Source organism: Prionailurus bengalensis, chromosome B4 (genome assembly GCF_016509475.1).
Source record: "Prionailurus bengalensis isolate Pbe53 chromosome B4, Fcat_Pben_1.1_paternal_pri, whole genome shotgun sequence".
Lineage (NCBI taxonomy): Eukaryota > Metazoa > Chordata > Mammalia > Carnivora > Felidae > Prionailurus > Prionailurus bengalensis.
The window spans coordinates 82,669,596-82,687,996 of NC_057358.1; the positions used below are offsets into that span (position 1 = coordinate 82,669,596).

At 43.5% G+C, this 18,401-nt stretch overlaps 1 protein-coding gene across 2 annotated transcripts in view; it reads right to left on the minus strand.

Moving 5' to 3' along the window:
- CS (citrate synthase) overlaps nucleotides 1–18,401 on the minus strand; it is a 32,292-nt gene that overhangs the window by 11,220 nt on the left and 2,671 nt on the right. The window contains exons 1-6 of one of the 2 annotated variants that reach the window (XM_043564451.1): nucleotides 16,527–16,763; nucleotides 3,558–3,608; nucleotides 2,897–3,004; nucleotides 1,064–1,129; nucleotides 497–628; nucleotides 51–239 (exon numbers count right to left, since the gene is read on the minus strand). In XM_043564451.1, coding sequence (XP_043420386.1) covers nucleotides 51–239; nucleotides 497–628; nucleotides 1,064–1,129; nucleotides 2,897–3,004; nucleotides 3,558–3,608; nucleotides 16,527–16,568 — 588 coding nt within the window. In that variant the 5' untranslated portion in view covers nucleotides 16,569–16,763. Of the gene's footprint in view, nucleotides 1–50; nucleotides 240–496; nucleotides 629–1,063; nucleotides 1,130–2,896; nucleotides 3,005–3,557; nucleotides 3,609–16,526; nucleotides 16,764–18,401 lie in introns of those variants that run through there. The other variant, XM_043564452.1, reaches the window with a different exon arrangement.

An 18,401-nucleotide genomic window follows, 5' to 3' on the forward strand; every position in this document is an offset into this window, starting at 1 on the left:
AGTCCTTTCAATCCCCATCACACATCAATCATTGCATCAGAATTTCCTACCTCCCAGTACTTGGTTCGGTTGATACCCTCTGCATATGCTCGGGCAAAGTTGCTTTCACTGTTGAGGGCTGTAATGGCTGCACTGAGCTGAGACATGGGATGTAGATTGGTGGGAAAGTTGTCTAGCATGGTGACCACATGGGAAGGTAAAGCTGCCCTCTTTGCCCACTCTTTTGAAAGCCAAGACACCTGTGATAAGGGAGACACTGGTCAGAACACTATGAGAGGAAAAAGAAGAGAAATAAAAAGACAGTGACATCTGAGTAAAGAAAATCCAAGAGAATACAACCCAATCCACTTATACAGCAGAAGTCTGATCTGATTCCTTCCCCTCACTACACATCCCTAAAAAATACCACCCAGAGTCAGATCAGGATTAAGTGTCTGAGATTAGAGAAAGGCAAAGAAGGAGAAGAATGAGAAGGGTTAACATCCTTCTGTTTTACCTGTTCTTCTGTTGGGATTTGTCCAGTTACCAGCAACCAAAATAAGCCCTCTGGCAGGGGTTCTTCACCCCCTTTAGCCTTGGGCAGCAGTTTCTGGCATTCAGGGATACTGTAACCTCGGAAACGGATGCCCTGGAGGGAGAAGAGTAAGAGGTACAAATCGTAAGTTTATTACCCTAGAAGTCACATAATTGACTAGTCCCACTCATATCAGATCTTTCAACAAGTTAGAAAGGCTCCATGCCCAATGTGGGGCTTGAACTCACGACTGTGAGACTGAGTTGGAAACTCTTCTGACTGAGCTACCCAGACAGCCCTAGAATAGAATTTTTAAAGCTTAGATCTCCACATAACTTAATTCTGCTTGGTACTTTTAGTTTTACTCGTTGATATATTAAATAGGTATACTTGTTCTTCAGTTATCCCATATGAACCTATTTTCCATCTTCCAAAACATGAAGACAGATGCTTTATTTTGTTTTCCTTACCCTCACTGGTCTAATCCATGCTGTGCACAATAGTCAGTAAACTCAGTGATTATTACTGATTGACATGAGGGTCTCTTACCTCATCAGGATCAAGAACTGATGTTTCATATACCAATCCCTTCATGCCTCTCATGCCACCATACATCTAAAGAAAAAGACAGATGTAACCAGTAATCAGAATAATTCAAGCTAGAGTTTGTTAGTGCTTCATGGAATCTGAAAGAGGAAATTTATTCTCTGATTTGCAAGACTTGGTCTGTGGAAAGAAGATTCCTGAGGAGGTAGCATACTATAGAATGGGACTTTGCAAGGAAGACTGCTAACATTAGAAATGAAACTCTTAAATCGAAAAATTGCTATCTTTATTTAATGTGTCTGCCTCTGTTTGTTTCCTTTTCTTCTTGTATTTTTCTTTTACCTACTCTTACTCCCTCGTTCTCACCAACCAAAGTAAACAGAATGAGTTCTATAACAGGGAAAGGAGATAGAGACCAAAGGCTAAACACTGCTGTGGAATTATCATTTGAGCTGCTCAGACTCTTAGGGCTGGAGAAGCCATCCTAAAGTTGCTCTAGAGAGCCTGCTAGAGCTGTCGTATAATTGGATGGTCAGGATGGCATTAACTGTAACTTTTAAATTTTTGTTTGTTTATTTACTTATTTAATATAATTTGTCAAACTGGCTTACATACAACATCCAGTGCTTATCCCAACAAGTGCCCTCTTCAATGCCCATCACCCACTTTTCCCTCTCCCCCACCCTCCTTAAATTTTTTTTAATGTTTATTTATATTTGAGAGAGATGGGGAGCAGTCGGTTAAGCGTCCGACTTCAGCCAGGTCAAGATCTCACGGTCCGTGAGTTCGAGCCCCGTGTCGGGCTCTGGGCTGATGGCTCAGAGCCTAGAGCCTGTTTCCGATTCTGTGTCTCCCTCTCTCTCTGCCCCTCCCCTGTTCATGCTCTGTCTCTCTCTGTCCCAAAAATAAATAAACGTTGAAAAAAAAAAAAATTTATATTTGAGAGAGAGAGAGCACACTCAGGAGCACAAGCAGGGGAGGGGCAGAGAGAGAGAGATGGAGACAGAATATGAAGCAGGTTTCAGGCTCTGAGCTGTCAGCACAGAGCCCAATGTGGGGCTCAAACTCATGAGCTGTGAGATCATGACCTGAGCTGAAGCTGGACACTCAACCGACTGAACCACCCAGGCACCCCATGGACAGCATTAACTCTAACAGAGAGCTCTTGCTCCAAAAGCTGAGGGGTTGGGAAAAGGAACAGAAACTTCATTCATCCCTCTCACAGGTAAATTAGGTTAAGCTATTAAGTTTATAGAAAAGAAGAGTCTGATTTTTTTAAAATTTATTTTTGAGAGAGAAAGAGATAGAGTGCGAGCTGGAGAGGGGCAGAGAGAGAGAGACACAGAATCCAAAGTAGGCTCCAGCCTCTGAGCTGTCAGCACAGAGCCTGGTGCGGGGCTCAAACTCACGAACCGTGAGATCATGACCTGAGCCGGAGTTGGACGCTCAACCGACTGAGCCACCCAGGCGCTCCCCCCCAACTTTTTTTTAAGAGAGAAAGAATGAGCATGAGCGGGGGAGAGGGAGAGGAGAGGCAGAGAGGAAGAAAAAGACAGAATCTTAATCAGGCTCCATGCTCAGTGCAGAGCCCAACATGGGGTTTGATCCCATGACCCTAGGATCATGATCTGAGCCAAAATCAAGAGTCAAGACACTCAACCGACTGAGCCACTGTTCTGAGGCACCCCAGAACGGTCTAATTTCTAATGAACATCATAAGCTCCAACATTTCCATGTGTGGGACAGAATGCTTCTGAATAGTCAGTGAAGAGAATGGTATTTTCGTTGAAGCATATTACAGAGCTACTTTTCCAGCCCAAACCCCACAATCCTTACCATGTCCACAGTGATTTGACCCACTACTGTCTTGCCATGTTGCTGCCTGAAGGTCTTTACTCTGGCTTGCTCCTTGGGTATCAGATCTGCCAATATGTCTTTCAAATTCTAAAAAGAGAAGTAGAAAGGCTAAGTGATGGTCAAAATATTGATTAGATTTCCTACAAAATACGTATGTTAAGACATCTTTTTAGAATTTGGCTTTCTCTATCGGCCAGGGAAATCTGGCCAACTACTCGGCACAGATGAAAAAGAATTAAGCAGAAAGGGAGGGAATGAGGAGTTTACTATTGGGTCATAGTTTCAATTTGGGAAGGTGCAAAAGTTCTGGAGATGGACAGTAGTAATAGTTGTACTTAATGCCACTAACCTATACGCTTAAAAATCATTAAAATGGAAATTTTTGTTATATATATTTTACCACAACTAAAAAAAGAAATTAGGCAAACATATTTGATATCCCACCTCGCTATACTATTGAATAAATTATTTCTTAAAATAGTAGTAATAATAATAGTTACAACAATAGTAACAACGGACAGCTCTCAGAGAACTCAGGATATGATGAGAGGCTAGGTGGCAACCAACGGTTGCTTACTGTCCCCTCAATCCCAGGATCAGATTGCCTCAGTGATTCTCAGTCTTCTTTTCCAAACCTTACCGTAGGGGACGCACTGGCATGCCGAGCAGCAAGAACAAGACAGGATGCATTCTGTAAAGAAAACACAAAACCTTATGCAACAGTTATTCCTCCTTCCTATGTATTAACAAGAAGGAGTTATAGTGACTCATCCTCTCTCTCTGTGTCTCCATCTTAGCCTCTAAGGACAGTCTGACATAAATTTAAAAAATTAAAAAAAAAAAAAAAAAAAGTTGTAAAAGGCCCTGCACAGCTTTGAAAGAGTTCCTAGTCTGGAGGCAGTAGCATATTTAACTCTGCTTCTTGCATCCACAGCTTTAATAGCATTCCCTGGGGAGAGGCTCTTTCCCATTATCTGGGTTTCAGGGCTTGGCTTGGTTAGGCACAGAAAAGGTCAGAGAGGCAGTTGTTGAGTACCCAGGCCATCCCAATCTAGCTGTCAATAGTTCTGAGTGGCCCTGAGAAAAGCAAATGAGGAAACTGATCAACTACTTAACCCTGCTGGTAATATCTGTCCAGCACCTAGTCTTTTGGAAGCACTTCAACCTCTCCAGTCTAGGAGAGCCCACAGGCAGAAGGAGCCTTTCACCACACTACTTCAAAGGTTCCTGGAAAAAGCACACAGAAGACAGAATATCTACAATGTAACAACAGACTACTCAACAACAGCATTGGGAAACTAGAAAACTGGAAAATTCCCTTCTAAATGTTGAGAGAAAATAATTATTAAGCTAGAGTTTTATATCTAGGTGAGAAAAAAAATCTTAAAAAAGGGGGTGAAATAAAGACATTTCAGATAAACAAAAGCTGAGTTTATCACCTAAATACCTGTACTAAAGGAATTTTTAAAGATATACTTTAGAACCATATAGACAGGTCTGAGATTCAAGACTATCCCTCACTACAAAGGTAAATAGTATAGCTGGCCTGTTTTCTTTGTTTAGAGATATTTTTTTTCTCCCCAAAAGAAAAACTACTTTCTATAACATTGCTGAGTTGCAACATAAAGTTCAATGCTGCCTTCGAAAAAAGAAAACCAATTACACTACTAAGTACCTATGGAGTTTGACAAGATTAGTTTTTCTGCACATTATTTTGAAGATAAAACAAGATACGTAAGCCTCATTTCCCTCATCTATAAAACTGGTGTTAAATACTCACCATACAATCTCACATAATTACAATGATATTACAAAGAAAGCACTTTCCAAACTAAAAAGATTACATGTACACATAAACTAATCCAGGAGCAAGATCACACCTTTCCTCCTTTTGCCAAAAGGCCAGATACACTTTTTCTTTAACTATTGCATTGCTGATTGTGCTAAAAATCATTTGAAGCAACAGTACTGTACAAATTCCAAAACACTACATGCCTAAGTGAGAGTTCACTAGGACTGGAGCTCTGTTTTTAGAATTTAGTACCCCTCTTTCTGTTGGGGCATAAGGGAGGACTGAAAAGGGAAGAGATCCTTCAGTAAAGGTTACTTTCAAAAGAATCAACTCATTGAAAAAAAAATCAATCCAAAGCTAAATTCAGACTACAAGGTAAGCTATGTTCCTAAAACAAAGGGGGACTGGGGCACCTGGGTGGCTTAGTCGGTTAAGCGTCTGACTTCAGCTCAGGTCATGATCTCACGGTTCCTGAGTTCGAGCCCCGCATTGGGCTCTGTGCCGACAGTTTGGAGCCTGGAGCTTGCTTCGAATTCTGTATCTCCCTCTCTCTCTGCCCCTCCTCCACTCACACTCTGTCTCTCTCTCAAAAATAAACATTAAATAAGTAAAACAGAGGGGGACTGCTCAGCTTGTTAGACAGGACTGTCCTTAACTCCTTTCATTAACTTCCTAAAGAGTCTCCTCTGGCTCACTGCGGACCATTTGGGCAAGAAGTAGGCAGCACAAACAGGCCTTTAGCCTCTTCATCCAACATAGGACAAATGGGAACTTGACCTAGCACCTAAGAAATGCTTTTACTTTTTCTTAGTAGTCACCAAAAAGCGAACAAAGGAAAACACGTGAATAAGTTCTATTCCATGCTCCATGGTCCCACAGAATCCCTGTTAAAGAAGTTCTGGGCTACCTCCCAGACACTACATCAGCCCTGTAGCAGACCTTTTAATTGCGGTTGGTTGGTTGTTGTTGTGGTTTCGTTAGGTTTCTAAAAAGGTTACAGGGGAATGTATCATCTGAGAGAAGAAAGAAGTTGAAATGTCTCCATAATGGTAATTTTTCCACTTTCAAACCATCTTTAAGTTTCTATATGGCAGGCTCAGTCAGAAGAGCATGCGACTCTTATCTCGGGGTTGGGAGTTTGAGCCCCACGCTGGATGTAGAGATTACTTAAAAATAAAATCTTGGGGCGCCTGGGTGGCGCAGTCGGTTAAGCGTCCGACTTCAGCCAGGTCACGATCTCGCAGGGTCCGTGAGTTCAAGCCCCGCGTCGGGCTCTGGGCTGATGGCTCAGAGCCTGGAGCCTGTTTCCGATTCTGTGTCTCCCTCTCTCTCTGCCCCTCCCCCGTTCATGCTCTGTCTCTCTCTGTCCCAAAAATAAATAAACGTTGAAAAAAAAATTTAAAAAAAAATAAATAAAATAAAATCTTTGGGACACCTGAATGGCTCTTTCAGTTGAGTGTCCAACTCCTGATTTCAGCTGAAGTCATGATCCCAGGTTGGTGGGATTGAGTCCCACATTGGGCTCTGTGCTGGGTGTGGAACTTGCTTAAGATTCTCTCTCTCCTTCCCTCTCTGTCCCTCTCCCCCATTCTATCTCTCAAACTAAAAATAAACAAACAAGCTTCTTTCTATCCAAGCTCTACAAAGAGTGAGTGTCCAGATCTTAAGATGAAAATGGAATTCCCCCAGGTTGGAGGCCTTTCTTCTAGGAACATGAACATAAAACAAAACAGCCTTTTCCTCCTTGTGAGTGGGAACTGCTTCAATCAATGAGCTGCCCTCTTCTTTTACTTCAAGATAAAACAAACAAAAAACAACAAAAAAGAGGAAATCACAAAGAAAAGGATGGAAGATCACCTAAAAAGGCTGTGAGAATGCAACATCATTTAAAAGACTCAGCTGGGGGCGCCTGGGTGGCTCGGCATCCAACTTCGGCTCAGGTCATGATCTCACGGTCCGTGAGTTCGAGCCCCGCGTCGGGCTCTGTGCTGACCGCTCAGAGCCTGGAGCCTGTTTCAGATTCTGTGTCTCCCTCTCTCTCTGCCCCTCCCCTGTTCATGCTCTGTCTCTCTCTGTCTCAAAAATAAATAAACGTTAAAAAAAAAAAAAAGACTCAGCTGGGTCATCACTGCTGCTTTGCTAGTCGTTTTGCAGATCTATTTATATGAATGCTACTTTAAGAGCATGCATAGGAAAAGAAACTTATAACTATCATTCCACTTTCAACATCATCAAAGTCTTAATTTCCTTTGTGGTGAGTGTCTTTGCCATTTAATGTGAGGAGTCTCAGGAGTAACTTAGAGGGCTGATTTTAACTGTCCCTAATCTCTATCAGCAACACTTGGCCAGATCTCTGATTTGCAAAGCAACATTAGTATATGGATAGCTTGGCTATGTAGTTATGGAATAAAGGTAGTATACTCTGTTTCTACTGCCCTTCTCTGCCACTTATTAGCTGTGTGACCCTAGCCAAGTCATTTAACCTTTCTGTGCCTCAATTTCCTTATCAGTAAAATGGGAACAATAATAGTACCTATCTCAAAGGATTGCTGTGGGGATTAATTAAGTCAACATTTATAAAGCACTTGAAACCACTTCTGGCCTATGGCAAGTGCCTTGCATTTGTTATATAAATAAATACATAAAATTAAACATTTTGGCCATTTTCTCATGCCCTTCAGCATCAGGATTAGTCATATTTTTAGCTAACCCCGCAGCTTAAAGAAAACTAAAGAAATCAGAAGGATTTTAAAGGCAGCAATTCAGTGCTATAACCACTCAAAAAGCTAGATAGGAAAAATTCAAATTAGAACAATTTTACCTAATGATGCAGAAAACAGAGCACATGATTTGGAATTAGGAAAGAAAATCTGGGTTCTAGCCCCACCTACATTACTAAATTAACAGACATCCAAAGCAAAACAACTAACTATAGTTGATCCTTGAACAACACAGGACATCCAAAGCAAAACAACTAACTATAGTTGATCCTTGAACAACACAGGACTTAGGGATACAAATCCCCCATGCAGTTGAAAACCTGGGTATAGCTTTCGGCTTCCGTAAGACTATACTACTAACAGCCTACTGTTGATTGGAACCCTTACTGATAACATAGTCTATTAATACCTATTTTGTATGTTATATATTTTACCTACTGTATTCTTACAAAAAAGCTAAAGAAAATGTTACTACAAAATCATAAGGAAGAGATAACACATTTGCAGTACTGCACTGTAAAAATCCACATATAAATGGACCAGCACAGTTCAAACTGTGTTGCTCAAGGCTCAGCCGTATTGTTTCCCTTTCCTTCTCCATATTTAGGATAACACTCAAGCTACTTAGCTCAAAGTCTGAGTTAAGGCTCTAAGAAGGACATATATAAAGGTACTCAAAAGCCTTGCTATTTAAAATGACTGCCTACAGGCACCTGGATAGCTCAGTAGGTTAGGCATCCGAAAATTGGTTTCAGCTCAAATCATGATCTCACAGTTCATGAGTTCAAATCCCTGCACTGGGCATCAAGCTGTCAGCACAGGATTCTCTCTCTCTCCCTCTCTCTCTGACCTTCCCCTGCTTGCGCATGTGCACTCTCTCTCAAAATAAATAAACGTAAAATTTTTTTTTTTAAATAAAACATGACTGCCTAGCCAGCAGCACTAGCATTACTTAGAGCTTGTGAGAAACACAGACTCTTGGGCCTCACTTCAGACCTACTGCATCCAAATCTGATTCATATGAACAATAAAGTCTGAGATGTATACATGGCCTAAAGTGTTAAGCAAGGGAGCAAAAGGGTAGAATGTAGACTCTGGGATGTACAGTTATTACAATCAAGTTTTATTTTATTTTATTTAAAAAAAAATTTTTTTTAACATTTATTTATTTTTGAGACAGAGAGAGACAGAGCATGAATGGGGGAGGGGCAGAGAGAGAAAGGGAGACACAGAATCCGAAGCAGGCTCCAGGCTCTGAGCCATCAGCCCAGAGCCCGACGCGGGGCTTGAACTCATGGACCGCGAGATTGTGACCTGAGCTGAAGTCGGACGCTTAACCGACTGAGCCACCCAGGCGCCCCTACAATCAAGTTTTAAATCCAGGTTCTGTTATTATCATGCTGTGTTACCTTGGCTATATGGCCTAACTTTTCTAAGTCACAGTTTTCATATCTCTAAATTGGCAATAATAGAGCCAATTTCAAGGTAGAGTAGACTGTACCAAATAATCCGCATGAAAGCATCCAGAACAGTGCTTTCTGCATAAGTGAGTTCAATAAACATGTGTTTCTTAGAAATGTGTTGGCCTATTACCTAACACCTCAAGTGTCACTACTCTCTCCCAGAGTTGGATTCCAGGAAAGAGGCAGTCAGGCCTGAGGAAGGGGTGAATGGATAATTCCCTCTACCTGTAGAATAGGAAATAAAGCCCTAATTTCCTTTTTAAGAACCTTAAAAACCTACTGATGAAGAGGGGAGGAGTCTCAAGAAGTTGAAACAAATTTAACTACCCAGCTGAAAAAATGACTAGAAAGGAGATGCTGGAGGACTGTCACACCCAAGGCTACACACCTCATTTCATCTACCACCTAGCTGCCAAAGAGACCAGCTCAATAGCTCTGTATAGTACATGCAGGCTATACTCACTGATGGGACAGGTTACAAACCTCTGAGTCATCCCTGAACTTTCACCTACCAGCTCCTCCCCTAATTCCGGAGGTGTGGCAACTAGGCTTTTGACTTCTGGTAGCATGCCACGTGTAGAGTCACCCTACTGGAACAGCTGTCAGGTGAATCAGGGAGTCACCTCATTCAACAGGTCAGCTCCTTCATGGGGAGAGAGAGAGTGAGCTGTTTCCAAAGACAAGGGCCTGGCTTAGATGTCTGACAGCCATGTTTCTCTACAGGGTGGGGTGGGGTGGGGTGGGGGTATTACAATCACTAAGAGGTTTTTTTCAAACCTCAAAACACTGCCATCTCTTGCAAGAACTCTTCTAGAGAGTTTGCTACTATTGATGGAAGTGAGCTGTGACTCTCAAATGTACTAGAACAGAAAAATATAACTAAAAGAACCTCTAGCTTAAAGGGCCAAGGGAGGAAAAGGACTACTAGTACATGCAGGAAATTCTGCCAAAGACTTGCCTACCATACTTAGGGTATTTCTGGAATAAGGTATGCGCAAAATCGCCAAAAAATCATCAGAAACTCCTGTATCCTCCCTCAAATTCTCAGAACAACAGAATCCTATTTTTTGTTTTTTGTAAGATTTTATTTTCAAGCGATCTCTACATCCAATGTGGGGCTTGAACTCACAACCTCAAGATCAAGAGTCACATGCTCCAGGGGCATCTGGGTGGCTCAGTTGGTTAAGTCACTGACTCTTGATTTTGGGTCAGGTCATGATCTCATGGTTCATGAGATTGAGCCCCACATGGGGTTCTGTGCTGACAGCACAAAGTCTGCTTGGGATTCTCTCTCTCCCCCACTTCTCTCTCACAAAAATAAATAAGTATTATAAAAAAATAGAGCTGCACACTCCACTGACTGAAGCTAGCCAGTGCCCTCAGAATCCTATTTGAATAAGCACTTAATAAGGTGGTTATTTCCCTCTTACTCACTCCTCTTAGCCTGTTATCATCATTGGTCCACACCTAGGACCTTTATTCCACAGGAGAAAAGCCAAATTTTCTTTGATCCTCCATCCTAGACACATTTAGAACATGTCTTACAACATATGCAAGAGCTCCAGCATTACAAGCTTGAGAGAGATGCTCTTGATTTTAATGGAGCCCTTGTCCTCATCAGAAAAAAGATCAGAGCTTGGGGTGCCTGGGTGGCTCAGTCAGTTGAGCGACCAACTTCGGCTCAGGTCATGATCTCACAGTTTGTGAGTTTGAGCCCTGCATCGGGCTCTGTGCTGACAGCTCGGAGCCTGGAGCCTGCTTGGGATTCTGTGTCTCCCTCTCTCTCTGCCCCTCCCCCACTCATACTCTGTCTCTCTCTGTCTCAGAAATAAATAAACATTAAAAAAAAAAAAAAAAAAAGATCAGAGCTTGCCAAGCCAGCAGAACGGGCTTAGCTGATGAAGCAAACATAATGCACTAATAACTGGTAGGAAAAATCTTGTGCTGCAAAGGCTTGCAACGCAGAAGGAACAACTTGCATTAAGGGAGAAAGAACACACATACGACAAAGGCTCTTCTCTCCCCAGAACCAGGTCAGAGAACTAAAGCCATTTAACATCTGTGTTTCACAATGGTGATATTGGAAGTCGGCCTGCACTACTTGGTCAGGCCACTTAATAGTGTGAGCACAGTAATATTCAGATTTCATACTTTGACCTCCATACTCACAGGAGTTCCTTAATAATTCTACCTAATTGTCATTTTCTAACAGTCTTCCCTAAAGATTCACTCCAAGGAAGACCACGAAGGACAGGAATTCAACCTCAGAAAAGAATCAAGAGCCCTAATTTTGCTTTCAGTAGAAATCCTAACTGTTCTTTAACAAATATTTTCTAAACACCTACTTATTCTAAATACACTAAGTATATGCTAGTGAATAAAGTATATAGATAGGATCTGCCCTCCTCCTACTTTCTTGGGAACTAGAAACTGCTCTCACTTCCACTAGGAGTTCTTTTGTAGTTTCAGCACCTAACACTTTGGTCCAGAAATTTACAAGATACTTCTGAAAGCATTTGAAAAAAAAGCCTAGAAAGACAAATCTAGAGAAAGTAGCCTAAACGGACTATTGCCTAGAATAGTTATTTTTCAACGTTTATTTATTTTTGGGACAGAGAGAGACAGAGCATGAACGGGGGAGGGGCAGAGAGAGAGGGAGACAGAATCGGAAACAGGCTCCAGGCTCTGAGCCATCAGCCCAGAGCCCGACGCGGGGCTCGAACCCACGGACCGCGAGATCGTGACCTGGCTGAAGTCAGACGCTTAACCGACTGCGCCACCCAGGCGCCCCCTAGAATAGTTATTTTTGAAGTCAAAATTTTGAAGTCATATTTTTAAAAAATGTTTATTTATTTAATTTTTTTTTAAATGTTTCTTTATTTTTGAGACAGAGAGACAGAGCATGAACCGGGGAGGAGCAGAGAGAGAGGGAGATACAGAATCTGAAACAGGCTCCAGGCTCTGAGCTGTCAGCACAGAGCCTGACACAAGGCTCGAACTCATGGACTGCGAGATCATGACCTGAGCCCAAGTCGGACACTTAACCGACTGAGCCACCCAGGCACCCCAAAATGTTTATTTATTTTTAAGAGGGGGGTGGAATGAGAATGAGCGGGGGAGGGGCAGAGAGAGAGAGGGGAACAGAGGATCTGAAATGAGCTCAGTGCTGACAGCTGGGAGCCTGAGGCGGGGCTCAAACCCATGAACCCTGAGATCATGACCTGAGCTGAAGTCAGACTCAACTGACTGAGCCACCCAGGTGCCCTTGAAATTAATTTCCAAAATAATCACTAATTCCAAAAAAATAAAAAAGCCCAAATACACAAAGTTTCATATATACATTCAATAAAGTTGCAAACAAGAGAGACCTGTACGTGGCTTTACTGGACCACCAGGTCAGTCAACAGAAGTGCTTGAAAAAATACAAGTTTCCAGATCCCATCCTACCTTTGCTGAATCAGAATCTGAAGACAGGATTAACGAATGTGCAATATGAACAAGCAACCCAGGTGATAATGCCCACTGTGAACTTACAGAACTTTTAAAATGGTAACACGTAAAAAGAAATACAGGAACCTAGGGGTGCCTAGCTGACTCATTTGGAGGAGCATGTGACTCCTGATCTCAGGGTCATGACTTTGAGCCCCACATTGGGTGCAGAAATCACTTAAATAAATAAACCTTAAAAAAAAAAACCACACAGGGACCTAAAGAATTTGGGCAACTGAGGGAAAAACTGAAAGAGTCATATGTTAAGAAAGCTCTATCGCTAAGGCTGCCTCACTACTGTTTTAAATTTCACATCCTACTATATCACATAAAGCACTGAACTAGGTCAAAAATAATTACTATGTAGCTCTAGAGATCCACCACATCTGGCTTCCTACCTTCTGCCCATCTGAACTAGGAATGCCAGCCTTCTCTTCTAATGATTTACTTCAGCAATGCTCACCTCACTGCTTCTCCATATCACGCACTCATCCATTACCAATGCAGTCATCCCACCATTAGCACACGATGAGGCTTTTTACTCTCCATTTTTCATCTTTAGCCCATCTAGTAAGCATCAAGGAACTGCCATCACACTTTGGGTAGTCTGAGATTTGGGCACTTGCCTTTAAAAGTTCTAGGCTATAGGAGTGCCTGGGTGGCTCCATCAGTTAAGCGTCCAACTCTTGGTTTTGGCTCAGGTCATGATCTCATGGTTCATGAGATCGAGCCTCACATTGGGCTCTATGCTGACAGTGCAGAGCCTGCTTGGGAGTCTCTTCCTCTCTCCCTCGGGGCCCTCTCCTCTGCTCATTCTCTTTCTCTCTCTCTCTCTTACACACACACACACACTCCCCTGCTCTTTCTCTTTCTCTCTCTCACATACACACACACAAATATTTTTAAAAAGTTCTAGGCTGTAAGGGGCATCTGGTTGGCTCAGTTGGAAGAGCATGCAACTCTTGATCTTGGGGTCGTGGGTTCAAGCCCCATGTTGGGTGTAGAGATTACTTAAATAAACTTAAAAAAATGTTTTTTAAAAACTAAAGTTCAGGGCTGTAAGCCTAACTACCATTTCACAGAAAAAAACTTGATCTAGTTTTGTTGAACACAATTTCAGACTAGGATTTATACTGGAGATGTTCAGTAGTATAGATCTACTGTAAAGGAATCATGGGTTTCAATTTAAGTGTCTTGAAAAGGTCTAGAAATCATATAAAAACACTTTTGGCTTGATTTTCTCAAAGTTATCGAACACCCTAGCCTGGAGGAGCAATTCTCAACGGTACAAGATGTAACTGGGGTTTGTTGGGGTGCTTGGGTTGCTCGGTGGGTTAAGTGTCTGACTTTGGCTCAGGTCATGATCTCTTGGTTCGTCAGTTCGAGCCCTGCATCAAGCTCTCTGCTGTCAGTGGAAAGCCTGCTTCAGATCCTGTCTCCCATTTTCTGCCCCTCCTCCACTCATACTCGCTAATTCTCAAAACTGAATAAACATTAAAAAAAAAAAAAAGTAACTAGGGTTTGTTAAGTAACCCTAGGTTACTTGGTGTTAAAAGAGTCCAGAGATGAATTAGTGGCCATACTCTAATTTCCAGCCCAAATCCAGGCCTGGGTCACTTCTGAAAAGATAGTACCACAAAGAGAAGGCACCCAGAGCTAATACTAAGGCCATTGCTTACTATGAATTCATTTGGATAAATAAGTCAAAGAATCTCAAGGTTCTGAATTAGTCTATCTCTCCAACTCAGGTGTTCATTAAATTACCTGAAAGTGAGTATGGTAGAACAATACAATGACTGGCATTTATGTCACCTAGCATAGTTAAAAAAATCTCTTCTCAGGGGCACCTGGGTGGCTCAGTAGGTTAAAAGTCTGACTCTTGGGGTGCCTCGCCTGGGTGGCTCAGTTGGTTAAGCGGCCGACTTCAGCTCAGGTCATGATTTCGTGGTTTGTGAGTTCCAGCCCTGCAGTTGAGCCTGCTTTGGATTCTGTGTCTCCTCTCTCTGTCCCTGTCCTGCTCACACTCTGTCTCTCTCTCTCAAAAATAAATAAACATTAAAAAAATAATAAAATAAAAGTTCGACTCTTGATTTCAGCTCAGGTCACAATCTCGAGATTTGTGAGATTGGGCCCTGCACTAGGCTCCAGGCTGGGCTTGGAGCCTGCTTGGGATTCTGTCCCTCCCTCTCCCTCTGCCCTTCCCTAGCTTGTGCATGCTCTTGAATGCGCACGTGCTCTAAACAAAAAAAAAACAAAAAACAAAAAACAACAACACCTCTTCTCAGAAAAGTGGAACTACATCTGACCTTGAGAATCAAAGTAGTAGGGGTCAGTTTTCTCAAATCAGAAAGTATTTATTTTTGCCCTTTAAAGCCTACCTTAATAGCAAAAGTAAAACTGAGTTCCAGTTAACTTGCAGGCTAAGCTGGAAAACTCAGGCAGGTGCTAGCAATGCTGACAAAATGAAAGGCTTCTTGGTATCCTGGTCATTCTGCTTAGATCTCAGGAAATTTCCACTCCTGTGTTTTTTGAGCTTTGCTAATTTTAAGAGTCAAGAGCCTTCAAATGGCTTCCAATTTACAGGTTTCTGGGATCCTCAGGTTCATCCCTAACAGGAAAGTAAACAAAACAATAATGATTCTACAATTATATAGCACTGTCATCCCAAAAGCGTTCTGAGCTTCCCTAGAGGCTTAAAGGACAAAATAAATTCAAAAGGTAAATTCTAAAGGTTTTTCAAATTCGCTTAAGGGTTAGATTAACCGGTCTGGGTTAGCAACTCTGAAATGAGCTAATTATAGTGTCGTGTCCCCTATTCTGCCAAAACACTATCTAGAACTTGCTTCATTTCCCAAGAGACTTCCTTACCCTGTTCCCTGGCAGCAGAAGAAGCAACAGTCAAGTAAGACAAGTATCTCCCAAATGATCAGCCTCCACCTTGCTGCTGGGTACCTGGAAGAACCCCAGTGTAAATTCTACAGGCTTCACCTTATCTGTCAACCATGCAAGATAACACACAGCAAGTCAAAACCATTCTAAGACTTTCCTTTCCTTCAGGTGCTGGCAGGTTTAATCTGCAGAAGAGAAAGTATAAGTTCTTTGCAGAAGTCAAGGTCACTTGTGGGACTGTCCCTACTTGGATTAGAAGACTGGGACTACCCCCCCTCAACACAGCAGTTTCTCTACTTAAAGGGCTAAGCTACCCAGAGACAAAAGTACTGGCAATTTGAAGTTGAAAGTACCAAGCAATAATATTCATATAATACAAAGGCAACAAAATTCGAGTAAATTAGGGCCTCAAAGAATGAGAGGAATATCTCTCCTGGGTAGAGTAGACTTAAGAGCAATGGCTAAACCTGAGTGAGAGAGTAGTAAGATTGGTCATGTGACTTCAGCAGTACTATCTCCTGCCCAGTTATCTTCACTTACTGGCCTGCAGTTTGGAGGAACAATCTTTCTGGTTCTTTCTCCAATCATATATGATAATCATGCAGAAGGTTTTACAGAAGGGCTCCACCCCATCCAAGCTCCTCCTATATGAAGAGTAAGTGCAAGAGTCCCAAGGACAAAAAGGACCTGAGTTCCACTCCACCAGAGGAACTGCTAAAGCTTGGTCATTAAAAGCTTCAAAATTTGGGTTGGAGAAATAGAAAAAAAGGCAGTTTGGGAACTGACGAGGCCTTCCCTACAAAGCAGAAGCTGAAATCAGCCACCGCTCCAGCTCTGGTCCAGGGACAGTGGGCACATCTCTTCATCCCTGCCACTTCTACCCCCTCACCCCCTCCTCCAAACAGGCCCTTTCCCTAACTCCAATAGAACACAACACCTATGTTCTCCACTGGCAGCTCCTTTGCCCAGAGCTCTTCCACGCTAGACATGCAGGGTGACAGCAGAGGCCGGGCTCTCCACCCGCCCAAGACCGCATGCCGGGGGCGGGCAGCTCTCTCTTCACCCGGAGGGGCAGAAGGCCAACGTAGCACATGGCCCTGAGTGCTCCACAGAAGGCTGGCGGCCAGCCAGGCGCAGGGCCCCTTTAAGGAGCGCTGGGGTGCGTATGGGTAGGGGAGGGAGACCCCGGCGCTGAAGGGCCTGCAGTCGTCTGAGCCCCACCCTTGGGCCGCGCGCTCCCTCCCTTAGTTGCTCACCTTGGCTCCGAAGAGCCGGGCGGCCGCAGTGAGTAAAGCCATGACGGGCGAACTCGGGGATCTGGTGGGGAGGGAAGGAGGGGACAGAGCTGCGGCAGGAACGGGAGCCGCCGCCGCTGCAGCAAAGGCCGCGCCAACGGGTGGACAAGGTTGAAAGGAGGTGGCTGAGGGAAAGGGTAGACAAACCGGCGGCGGCGCCCAGCCCGGGGTCCTCAGCGAGGCCCCGCCTACTGCCCGAACCCGCTCCCGCCCCTCTCAGGGGACTCGCCTCCGGATCGGCCATTGGTCCGGCGTGTGTGTGGGCGGGACCTGAGCCATAGACAGCAGTTGTTGCGGGCAGGATTGGACCGCCTGGGTTAGGCTAATTAAGGATGGGCGCGGGGGAGGGGGGGCGGGGGGCGTGTAGGTGACTAAGTATGTGCCTGATAACTCAGTTAACTTCCTTCTTAGGCTTCCCTCTTGCCCTTAATACATTTGGGGTTAGTTCTCAAGTTAATATGAGAGAAAAAGTCCCAAGAACTCCGACCTTGGAAGGTCCTCGGAAGCCAGTCCTTTAATATACTATCACAGCTACTGATCATTGCCGGCACCTCCTACCCCACTGGCATACTTTCTTAAAGAATGTCTTTGGTCAATGACTTAATGGCCATAGAGGTGCCGTCATGTGGACAGAGGCTATGATGCCAGAGTTAGCTGCTTGATGACCATTTGAGGTCAGCAGAGGCCATAGTATTATAGATAGTAAAAGACCCCAATATATGGAGAGGGAAAGCAAAGGCAAGAGCCTGAATATATCCAGTGTATCTATGGGCTGTCAGTTCTGCGTCTGGTGCCAGGAAATCCAAACCTTACAGATGCCCCCATAATATGAAGGCTTCCAAGGGTGCCAGGCTCAGTTGGTGAAGCATGCCACTCTTGATCTCAGGGTTATAGGTTTGAGCCCCACATTGGGTATAGACATTACTAACATAAATAAAATCTTTAAAAAAAAAAAAAAAAAAAAGTAAGGCTTCCAGCACAGGCCAAAACCTCTGGGCCCTGGGCATTGGTCTCACTGCCATTCCAGTCACATAACCCCAGGCAGGCAGCCCACCCCACATCTAGCCGTAAGATCAAAAGCTGCAGACTAGCCCCTCATCCAAAATTAGGCATTAAGCATCCTCCCTATTTGTCACATCGCTTCCTTCACTCCATCACTCCCATAGAGCCTCTGGACCCCTTCTCCTACATGGCTGTCTTGTATACACTTATCCCATGCTTCCCAGAGACCATTAAATGAACTTCAGTACTAAATTGATCTTCTACATTGCTTTTCACTAACTCATCTAGGTAGACAAGACCTCAGGACCTTTCTACCTCCTAAACCCATCACTGTCATTGACCTAGGTGCAGAGGGAAAGTGACCCAAGGACCAGGACACCTAATCTACAAACCCCAAGCTCCAAATGAATAGTCCTTTTATCTCCTCACATAGCAATAACAAGGTTCAGAAGTCTCAGTACCATCAAACCAGGTTTAGATAGACCTACTTTATAAAGAAACTAGTTTATAGCTTGGACTTGGGGAAAGAGAAGGAGAAACCACCATTTTCTCTTCCCAATTTTCCTTGTACCTAGCTTCACAACTTACCAACCAACACTCCTCTGATTCGGAAATCAGATTGGTAGGTCTTAGTAAAGAACTACATGAAGAGAAGCCAAGCAGTGCCCCAAAGGAACACTGACCTCAACTACCTTCTCGGTGACTTCAAAGCTCCAATGATCAATATTTGCTCCCAATTTAGCATCTCACAGAGGATTTCCTCCTAACCCTAGAATAGTCTGGCCTGGTTTCTGCTCTCTGGTTAATTATCCACAGAGACTAACCAGAGGTCTG